The sequence below is a fragment of the Oncorhynchus keta genome, chromosome 6 (assembly GCF_023373465.1).
Source record: "Oncorhynchus keta strain PuntledgeMale-10-30-2019 chromosome 6, Oket_V2, whole genome shotgun sequence".
In the NCBI taxonomy this organism is placed as follows: domain Eukaryota; kingdom Metazoa; phylum Chordata; class Actinopteri; order Salmoniformes; family Salmonidae; genus Oncorhynchus; species Oncorhynchus keta.
The window spans coordinates 18,284,444-18,295,988 of NC_068426.1; the positions used below are offsets into that span (position 1 = coordinate 18,284,444).

General features: G+C 40.5%; 1 protein-coding gene across 1 annotated transcript; it reads left to right on the top strand.

Moving 5' to 3' along the window:
• The first annotated feature begins 484 nt into the window (after positions 1-484).
• Positions 485-9,809, top strand: LOC118384839 (FUN14 domain-containing protein 1A-like). The gene is made up of 5 exons (XM_052521771.1): positions 485-621; positions 5,043-5,189; positions 5,326-5,401; positions 5,599-5,727; positions 8,601-9,809. The coding sequence occupies exons 1-5, from the start codon at positions 485-487 to the stop codon at positions 8,676-8,678; spliced, it is 567 nt and encodes a 188-aa protein (XP_052377731.1). The 3' UTR covers positions 8,679-9,809.
• The last annotated feature ends 1,736 nt before the right edge of the window (positions 9,810-11,545 follow it).

An 11,545-nucleotide genomic window follows, 5' to 3' on the forward strand; every position in this document is an offset into this window, starting at 1 on the left:
CTGCTACTACTCTCTGTTATTATCTATGCATAACCACTTTAACAACCCTACCTGCATGTACATAATTATCTCAAATACCTTGACACCGGTACCCCCGCACATTGACCCATTGACTCTGTACCGGTACCCCCTGTATATAGCCTCACTATTGTTATTCACTGCTGGTCTTTAATTATTTGTTTTTCCTATCTTACTGTTTTTTAAATTTAATTTATTTTGGTATTTTCTTAAAACTGCATAGTTGGTGAAGGGCTTGTAATCATTTCACATTTCACCTGTTGTATTCGGTGCATGTGACAAATAACATTCGATTTTATATAATATTTCTTACGATCTTCAAAAATGAAATACGCTTTTATTCAACGTGTGCCTTGCGCAAACGTGTGTGTTTGTATTCAGTGTGACTGTCAAACCTCAGATGGGCCAAAAAAAAGGTGTGCGGGGTCAAACGTGGGCCGAATCGCACACTTGCAGTCAGCCGTACATGGAGAATGTCTCGCTTCGCCTCTTCTTCTACGAGGCCAGTTTTCTGCTCCGTCACGTGATATTCCGGATGGGCTCTCGATTCAAATCCGGGTTGAAACGAAGTGACTTGAGCAAAAATGGCCGAGAAGAAAAAAGGTGAGAAACAAGCTAGCAACAAAAATTTGAAATATAATACATATTTTAAATATATTGATCTAGGTAACTATCCACAAAGTCTTTAATCTGACTGAAAATATAAAATGCTGGCACGCAAACTGCATGCGTTTGCCTTTCTTTACGTTAATGCACTTGAACGCTGCCCTTCAGAAAGTTAACTAGCATGTGCAAAATGTTATGCTAGCTAAAAATCGCAGTTAGTTAACGTTAGCTAGCTAGATAGAAAGAACTCGGTGTGAAATGCGCATCAGCGTGCCTCCGTTTGCAAGTCACCACGCCTGCTATTCATCTAGCAGCTGTAACGGTAGTTGGCTAACGTAACTTCCAATGCCCCTGGGTGTGTTGGTCGGTAGTTAGGTTAACCAGCTACTGAACTACTAACATTAGCTAACACAACATTTACTACTAACTAAGACACACACATTGGGTCCATTTAATAACTTTGTAATATAATAGTTGGCATTAAGCCTTCCTTTACTGATATGGCATACATGACTGGTATGTCTTTACTGTGCCGTTACTGAGGTCTCTTATAGGGGATAGTGAAGGCCATTTTATGGGACCCCGCCTACTTTCTTGTCCAATCTTGTAGTATTACTAACCCCTAGTTTTTGTTATTCGATGAGGTTTAATGGCGGTTGGCATCAAATGTTGCATTACTGCTACCTAAGAGACTGGAGTATAACTCCCTTATAGAAAATAAATCAACAACCCACCACCCTTCTCCACTATTTAAATCTATCTAGTCCTTCCTCAGGCCAACAGTCTGAAAGGACGGGACACCACCACACCCTGTAACTCTTCTGACGTCAAGTCTCACACACCGAAATACCTCTGCAGCTGCCACCACAACCTCAAGTTTCCAGCAACTTCCATTCCATCCCTGTTAGTACAGTTGATACCATTGCCATAAACGCTAAAAATCCAATCTTACGGAAGCATAAGTTGTTGGCCTATCCCTCTGTACTGGTACAGATCTACTACTCGCACCACTCCTCTAAGGATCCCTTGACCCATCTTCCTCTACTTTCTTCACTGCCTCAGCATATGACAACTTCTGCAGTACTCTAACCCTGGAAACCTCAACCAGCCTCTCTCACTGGACATTTGTTTTTTCTTTATTTTTACTATTTTCTACATTGTAGAATAATAGTGAAGACATCAAAACTATGAAATAACACATATGGAATCATGTAGTAACCTGGACTGCAGAGTAATAGAAAAGCAGCCAAAAAAAGCTTAGCATATGTGGGAACTCCTTCAAGACAGTTGGAAAAGCATTCCAGGTGAGGCTAGTTGAGGGAAGGCCAAGAGTGTGCAAAGCCGTCATCAAGACAAAGGGTGGCTATTTGAAGAATCTCAATTATAAAATATATTTGGATTATAACACTTTTTTTTTGGTTATTACATGATTCCAAATGTGTTATTTCATAGTGTTGATGTCTTCACTATTATTCTACAATGTAGAAAATAGTAAATAGAAAGAAAAACCCTGGAATGAGTAGGTGTTTGGGTAAGGACATCAACATTAACATCAAAACTCAAAAGGACAGACAACGACTCTTCTGTTTCACCACTCACACCACCCTCTCTGCGTCACTCCAAACGACACCGGGAATCTTCCCCTTCAGTTGGTTAACTTTCACATTTACCGCTACCCCAGTAATCACTTCTTTCAATGGTGTCCTTTTCCTGAGAGCAAAACAATTCACATCACTTCTGGTTACCTTTACTGATTCTACAGCACCCAACTCTGTTTTCACCCATCCTGAAACCACAAATGTATCAGCCAAAAGGAAAGGGTCCACTTTTCCAAACATTTCACTCCTACCAGACTCTTCTTTATCCTGACTCTCGGTGCAAGCCTCGGGCTCCGAGAACTTCACACCTACCCCCTCCGATACTTTGCCCTCAATCACTTCTATTTCTCCTCCTGTCTTCGATCCGGTGTACAGTACACTCTGCTTACACTTTCTACCATTCTTATTTAAAAAATAAAATAATAATCCCTTTCCCCTGCACTTTAACCGATTCAAGCTCACCCTCTTCCCCCCTCTCTCTGACTTCCTCTGCCTCTCTTTTTCCTGAGGAAGGCTTTCCAACAGTCTTGAAGGAGTTCCCACATATGCTGAGCACTTGTTGGGTGCTTTTCCTTCACTCTGCGGTCCAACTCATCTCAATTGGTTTGAGGTCAGGTGATTTGTGGATGCAAGGTCATCTGATGCAGCACTCCATCACTCTCCTTCTTGGTCAAATAGCCATTACACAGCCTGGAGGTGTGTTTTGGGTCATTGTCCTGTTGAAAAAGAAATGATAGTCCCACTAAGCACAAACCAGATGGGATGGCATCTCGCTGCAGAATGCTGTGGTAGCCATGCTGGTTAAGTGTGCTTTGAATTCTAAATAAATCAGACAGTGTCACCAGCAAAGCACCATCACACCACCACCGCCATGCTTCGTGGTGGGGATCACATATGTGGAGATCATCCATTCACCTACTCTGCGTCTCACAAAGACACGGCAGTTGGAACCAAACATATCCAATTTGGACTCATCAGACCAAAGGACCGATTTCCACCGGTCCAATGTCCATTGCTCGTGTTTCTTGGCCCAAGCTAGTCTCTTCTTCTTATTGATGTCCTTTAGTAGTTTCTTTACAGCAATTCAACCTAACTCTAATGAACTTATCCTCTGCAGCAGAGGTAACTCTGGGTCTTCCTTTCCTCTGGCGGTCCTCATGAGAACCAGTTTCATCCTAGCACCTGATGGTTTTTGCCACTGCAGTTGAATAAACTTGCAAAGTTCTTGCTTATTTGAGCTGTTCTTGCCACAATACTGACTTGGTGTTTTACCAAATAGGCTATCTTCTATATACCACTCCTACCTTGTCACTACACAACTGATTGACTCAAACACATTAAGAGGGAAGGAAATTCCACAAATTTACTTTTAAGAAGGCACACCTGTTAATTGAAATGCATTCCAGGTGACTACCTCATGAAGCTGGCTGAGAGAATGCCAAGTGTGTGCAAAGCTGGCAAAGGGTGGCTACTTTGAAGAATCTCAAATATAAAATACATTTTGATTTGTTCAACACTTTTTTGGTTACTACATGAGTCCATATGTGTTATTTCATAGTTTTGATGTCTTTAATATTATTCTACAATGTAGAATGTAAAAATAAAATCCCTGGAATGAGTCGTTGTGTCCAAACTTTTGACTGGTACTGTGTCTGTGTGTACAAATATGTTGTATTTTACCCACTTTTTCCTCCACCATTTTGTGATACCCAATTGCGATCCAATTACGATCTTGTCTCATTGCTTCTACTCCCCAACGGGCTCGGGAGTGGTGCAGGTCGAGTCATGCGTTCTCCAAATCATGACCTGCTTCTTAACACCCGCCCGCTTAACCCGGAAGCTAGCTGCACCAACATGTCGGAGGAAACACCGTTCAACTAACGACCAAAGTCATCCTGCAGGTGCCTGGCCCGCCACAAGGAGTCACTAGAGCGCTATGAGTCAAGTAAAGCCCCCGGCCAAACCCTTCCCTAACCCGGACGATGATGATCCAATTGTGCTCCGCCCTATGAGACTCCCGGTCACGGCCTGTTGTGACACAGCCTGGGATCAATCCCAGGTCTGTAGTGATGCCTCAAGCACTGCTCTGCAGAGCCTTAGTCCGCTGTGCCACTCGGGAGGCGTTATTTATATATATTTTTAAGTTGTGCACTGGGCCTTTACTAGTCCTGTATTAGCAGACTGGTATTGCTGTCTGTAGCGCAGGCAATTTTTTACAATTATATTTGTTAAATGACAGCCAAGTATCGATGATCCTGGTCTTTACCTGCCTCCGAAGGCACTGCAATTGCGTCACATCCTCCATACGGAGCCTCCGACCACATTTTCAGATCAAGCATAAATGGGCTTTTAGGGTAGGGATGTCACAAGGATCCTGGATAGCACTGACCTTAAAACAAACAGGGCCAATTCCATAACATGAAACAAGTGTTTCACTATCAATTGTATGCATCAAAAAGGATTGTGTCTGCCAGGTCAGTGTGTTTGATCTTGAGACAGACCAAATCTCTTGACTGCTGAGCTGATCACAAGTTTGTCTGACTGAAAGTGAAATTGATGGCCATCTGGTCTCTCTAGGCTGGTCTATTTTAGGCCTCTATTTTCAAGTGTCCAGAAGCCTGGATTTGTAAAGCTCAATGTAGTCTACTTTCTGGCATCAGACACAGCATAAGATGCACACTATTTCAGTGTCCAGCTTGGTCATGTGAGCCAAGGACGATCAAGCGTATGACTTTGAAATCAATGTAATAATAATTGGCTATATCAAATTACAACTAGATACAGTTACATGGTGGCGGGTCTGACTTTTTTTTTTGTGTGATTTGTTCTTCTAGATAAGAGTGAGGAGGTGGTAGACTATGCCAAGAAACAGAGATGGTGGAACAAAATTTTTGGCAAGAACTCTGGGCCAGTAGCAGAGAAGTATGATGTTGCCACCCAGCTTGCCATTGGTGGAGTGTCTGGCTGGTGAGTCAATCAGTCCTGATTGTGTAATATGAATAAATAATAAATGGATAAGCCATGTGAATTTGCTGCGGTGTTCTACAATTTGAACCATTTATGAATTGGCAGGTCTCTGTTTAATAGCTGTTTTTCCTCTTAGGTGTGCTGGGTATTTGTTCCAGAAAGTTGGAAAGCTGGCGGCTTCAGCAGTGGGTGGAGGCTTCTTTTTGCTTCAGGTAAGGTGTGACTTATGTTCTGCATTAATTTATTTTGTGTTTGAAAATCCATAGTTCTAAACAACACCTGACCGACTTATTTACCTACATTTAACACATATTTGACACTCATGTTTCACATTAGGACACATGGAAGTGTGTTATGGCTCAACCCCAGTCACATTACCATTATTGCTGTGTGATTAATTTCCTTCTAGATTGCCAACCACACAGGGTACATCAAAGTGGACTGGAAGAGAGTGGAGCGTGATGTAAACAAGGCCAAGAAGCAGCTGAAGTTAAATACAGAAAAGCCCAGTAAGGAAGTCAGGACAAAAGTGGATGAGGTAAGGGGTCATCATGGTCTACTATAAAATGGTGGATGTTTCCTATCTGATTCATGTCGTATGATCTCTTTGGTGTTGTGATTTTAGCATTTCAAATATGCTCATGACTAATGGTATGATGTTGAAGCTATCCACACCTTTTTACTCCAGAGTATAAAAGAGAACAAAGTCAAATATATGGAAGCCCGTTCCTGCCACCCAAAAAAGAAAATCTGACTTGAGTTGTGAGCTAGTAAGTCATAAGTAGGATTGTCATGATACCAGTGCCGTGATACTACGACGCCAGATTTTCCATTGCACAAAGAAAACAACAGGAATTAGACTAACTCTATGGTCCTACTTTATTTTAAAATGTCGGTGCTATAGTTTGCAAAATAAACATGTGACTCTTGGTGACAACAATGCTGTTTGTTTCTAACATTTTGACTTTTTTCTTAGAGAAATTGAATGTTTTGTTTCCTTGCCACGATACTTTGTATTGCAATACTTGTATCGTGGCAAGCAAACAAAACATGAAATATAATTTCATTTTGAGGAAAAAAGTAATAACCCTAATTATGGTAAGTCATCAACTCACATCAACCAAACTCTCCAATTCATTAATATCAAAGCTTGCACGTTGACTATAGGACATAGATATGGTTATCCTTTAAAGTTGTTACATGCTTTGGTTTTTTCATTTATGTTTTGAGGTTGTACTTTCGCACGTATAGCTTTTTAGCACGTAGGGCACACCGATTTGTCACCTTGTCAGTCAGTATGTGTTAAACCTGTGCTGGTTGCCATCTCGTTAGTGGGAAGGTATTTCACCTGTGTTGGCCCAGGTGCTATTTAGGGGTAGCTGGGCCAGTGTTCCAGTGGAGCTTGAGAGATGTTTGGGAGAGCTACACTTCACATCAGCTGAGGTGAGAGTTCAACTTATTTAAGTTTTAAAGAAGCCTGAGTTTTGGTGTTCCCTGAAACTAATTACATTTTGTCTGATGGTTATTGTCATTCAAAAGACTGCCAGTATCAAGGTAAAGTTTATCCTCCACGCATACAGTCCCTGATGCATGCCTTTGGAACTGCTACATTTAGAAAAGTCTAATTAATAAATGTAATGTACACCACAGTAAATCTGGTTATTTTAGTCAGGTCTAAAACATTTATGATATTGTAATGAAACAGCAGGGAGCAGGTCTCGACCCCTCGACCCCGAGGACCTGCGCGCTATCGATTGTGCCGCAAAAGCATGCTCATGCGGCAGGGTTGATTTCCATGCTAATAAACCCAGGGTCGTGACACTAATCCCTCCTTTCAAAGAGCGTGTCCTCGCGCTAGCTTGTGACTGTCTTACAGGAACGCGCTCACCGGCCAAGCACACGCACTGTTGTGGATGCAAGGTCCGATCACTTCTGACACCAATGTAATGAAACGGCAGGGAGCAGGTCTCGAACCCTCGACCTTCGAGCCCGAGGTCCGGCGCGCTATCGACTGTGCTGCAAAAGCATGCTCATGCGGCAGGTTCGATTTCCGCGCTCATAAACCCAGGGTCGTTACACTATGAAGAAAACGTAATTCAGAAGAACAGAATGAGTTGGCCTACTGTAGGCCCATGTTATCTGGCTATGCTACATGCTGTAGGCTTGTTAATTTGACTGACAAGATATGCTTAAGTCCTGTGCCATTTTATCAGATTTTATAGTAAATTGAATTTGATGATATTTTTCTCATTACAGAGCGAGTGCTCATGGTGTGGCTATGTTGAGCGTAAAAATGGTAATTTGAAACGGGTCCTATATGCAAGATTTAGCAACTTTAGTAATGATACAAACCTTATGCTGCACAGCTGTCCTCTCATCAAGTGATCATATTTTCACCCATCAGACTATTCTCAATTTAATCTTGTCATTACTAATATGTAAAATTAGTTTAGATTTAGAATGGTCCATTATCAAATGGGCAGGGGGAAAGTGACATGTCATCTCTGTATGCACACAAATTGCAAATGAAGGCTGTGCGCTTTCCTGTGGGTCTGCTTTGTAGGCTACTTCGGTTTTACAGTGGCGCATGTTCTTAATATGAGCAGTTGAGGAGTAAATATAAGAACACTAGTTTCACTCCATGCATAAACCAACCACTGTTTGAGGAGCATGCTCTAGCTGCCGGACAGGTGATATTCCGCCCCAAACTCTGTATGCCATGGGCTCTCCAACCCTGTTCCTGCAGCTACCCAGTGCTTAATTATGGCAAGTGAAATCTGTTCGGGAACATCAATAGTGACATGTTTACACAAGGAAACATATTTCACTACACTGTTGACAGCCCTTCTGCGTACTCAAGAAAGGAATAAAGGAGATCAGATGGAAATGCATGTTGGTGAGATATTCTGTATAGCGGAAGGTAATGTGTCAATCAATTAATTCTTGAAATACATTTAAAAAATCCCTATTTAGTAGGCTATCAAAATCAAATGCAAATTCACTAATTCTGGGCTAACTAAGTCGCACTGCAAAATCAATGAATCAAGTGCATCGCTTAGGGCTATACGTTCTCTCCCAGACTCATGGATAGACATTTTGGAGTGTCGCATAAGGTAACCAGTCCATCCAATATGCATAATAATAGAGTCCACAACCAAAGGTGACTACTCAAATCTGTTTAATTTTGGAGTATAAGCTAGACCAATTATGTACTAAAGACATTTTAAATCAGTTTTGTTTTGCTGCCATGCGTAATATATGGTAGGCTATGTGTTATATAATGGCACTCATAACTTTAACGTTTTGTCATTTCGAGCTTGGGCTCATAAGGAACGGGCTTCCATACTAAGACCAATGCTTATCAATACTCTGCTAAACTTAACCATGCATTGGTGTTTTTCTTTTTACCAGGTGCAGACATTTGTGAAGAAGAATATTGTCCTCACAGGAGGTTTTGCTGGGGGATTTCTGCTGGGCTTGGCCTCCTAAATCTACAAATTAATCTCTTTATTTAATATTGTGTCAAATACAAGACTGAAAAAAAGCTTAAACCTAACCAGCTATCTAGATATGCAAGTAGACTACATATCAATAATATGTCAAACTGTAACTCATAGGCTTGATGTGCGTTGTTGGGCTCATGAGAATGTGTCCAATTGAAAACACAGCCATTTAAAATACTATGTTTATCATTGAGGCTTATGCATGACCTATTTAATTTATTATTACAATTTCCTATGTATTATTCTGGTATAATACAGTACTTATTTGAGATATGGTTTGAAATCCACCAAAATATGTCTACCTGGATATATGGAAATGCATTCTGTCAGATGGAACTGGAGCAAAGCCCTTTTAACTTGTTTTCCCTAATTTGGGATTTGTTTAGTAATATCCTTCATTTTCTAAATTTTTAAGATCAAGGTTGTATGTGTTTATGTTCCTTCAAAACAAAGGGTCTGAGTTACAAACAGAAATACATGTGTGAGTAAGTACTGTACAAGGGGACTAAGAGGCTGCAGTAACACAAGTTTGAATGGTATTAGATGTCATATTTTCTTGCCTAAATTTCCAAAGTGTAATTCAAGGACAATCATGGTGTGTGCATGTTAATCATCCCAAATAGTGACTTATTTACCAGTGGATGAGGATGCGTGTCAAGTTCTTACTTGAGACCAGGGAGTTAGAAAGCCAGACTGGACATATCTGGCATTCTAAATCCCTGCTTGAGACTGAGGCCTGAGTCAGATTTGTTTGCAAGTACAGATTGTTGATTTAAAGTTGCATGATCAAAAGCTGCCGCACAGCATACAAGATTCCAGTGTATTTACAAATGACTAAGGACAATTATGGAATGTACTGTAATACATGGAACATATCAATAAGCCTTTGGTAGAGAACATGTGATGAAGTAATGCACTGATAGGAATGCAAGTTTGCTACAATTATTTCTTCAATGTTGTCCTCCTCAATGCAACCCTTACCCAATTACTTAGCAAAGTGTAAAATGTGCTGTTCAAAAGCTTCATAGTGTTTTTTTTCACCGTTTTTTAAAATTCTATATTTTGTTACAAACAAAATGTAAAATTCTGGGAGAAGTAATAAAAAAAGTGAACTGTCTTTTTAGAATGATTTTGTTTGCCATCGTTTCACTGAAAATACAGCTATAGTAAGGTGTGCAACTTTGTTTTAGAAGTGGGGGGACAACTTGGTGGAGGGTCTGTCTGGGGGCCCTCCCATTTTTGGGGGGCATCTCAAGCTAATTTCCTGCATTTCTACACAATTTAATATGGCCCTTCATCACTATTTGGAACAACATAAAGTAAGCAAAAATGCTGTCATCAAGCTTGGTAAGAGATCATTAAATATGTTTAAGTGATTGATAAGACTGAACTAGATCAATAATTAATATTGTGTTGCACTTTTAATCAATAGCCTAACAAATTAACCACTCTTACAAATAAAGTACAACGCCTTTTGATTATCACATCTCAGCCAGCCAGCCTGAGTCATCTGCATGTCTGACACCCACCAGTCTAGTCAATAACTAAACTCTCCCCCCAACACTTTCTTCTCATCTTTTTGTTGTTTTGTCTCAAGGAAAGGGTTGGAAAACAAGTTTTATAAAACAGCTACACATTAACACTCAAACAGTACACCCTCCATATAATTCATAGGCCTAATAGTACTCTAGAGCTTTTTTTACTTGCACACAATTTAGCTGGGTCACCCTGTCCCTAGGGGTCCACGACCCTGCAGCACCCCAACTCAACACACTACTCAGCTTGAGGATCTTAGTGAAACATTCATTATTGGTTTCAGGTGTTTGGCCAAAGTGCTAACCAATAGTACTGCAGACACCCAGGGCCAGGATTGAGCAGCCCAGCAGCGCCTAAATAGGTATTTTTAGGCAGCCCAGCAGCGCCTAAATGGGCATGTTTTCTATATAGACTCCTTTTGTCGTACTGTTTTCCATAAGGCATCCAGACGTTATGAAAGTTGCACAGTATAGTATACTCTTAAATAGATTTGATTAATTACAAGATTATCTACATAACTTGACATTTCTTCCATCCATTGTGGGAGGATAACCAACCTTCCAATTAATGGCAATGCATTTTTTTAGCCACTGTAAATGCTAGGTTACACAGTTTTTTCTGATGTCTCCAGTATCAACATTTCCAAGCAAACAAAAACAGGGAGAATCTATAGACATGTTGAGATAGAACATATTCTTTGGCAGAATTCAGCAAGCCTTCAAAAGGTCATATGCAAATATGTCCCCTTTTGTGTTACACCTCCAGCAGAATAATTACATTTCTGAGTGCATGATATTCATTTTCACTGGCATATTGTACATTCTATGGATTGTCTTAAAGTGTAATTTATGTCAGAGATTATATGAACATGACTGGGCATTCTAACATATCTGTATCCATTCATTAATTGTCTCCCAGGTCTTTCTCACATTTCTGTATGACAAGTTCTGTGTCATCGGGAAAAGCCTCTTATCGACGCTTTATTGGTTTGTCAGACGGACTTAAAATAGTTTATCTTTGAAGCTTCTTTCTTTACAGTGTTTGCGGCACAGAAAAAAAGTGTTGTATCTGCAGAAAGTCACCTCCGCTCCATCAGACTGGTCTTCCCTGGCTGCCTGACGAGACCACTATCACCATCTGATCCTGCTCAGATGAGGCATGACAAAGAATTGTATTGGTGAACATTTATATTATACATGAATAGAATCAATGGATCAACAATTGGAATTACCACGGATCCCAGACTAGCCTACCTATCAACTCAAGATGGAACTTTGCATCCATTCATTGATTATATTATACTGCAAAATGTCCCTA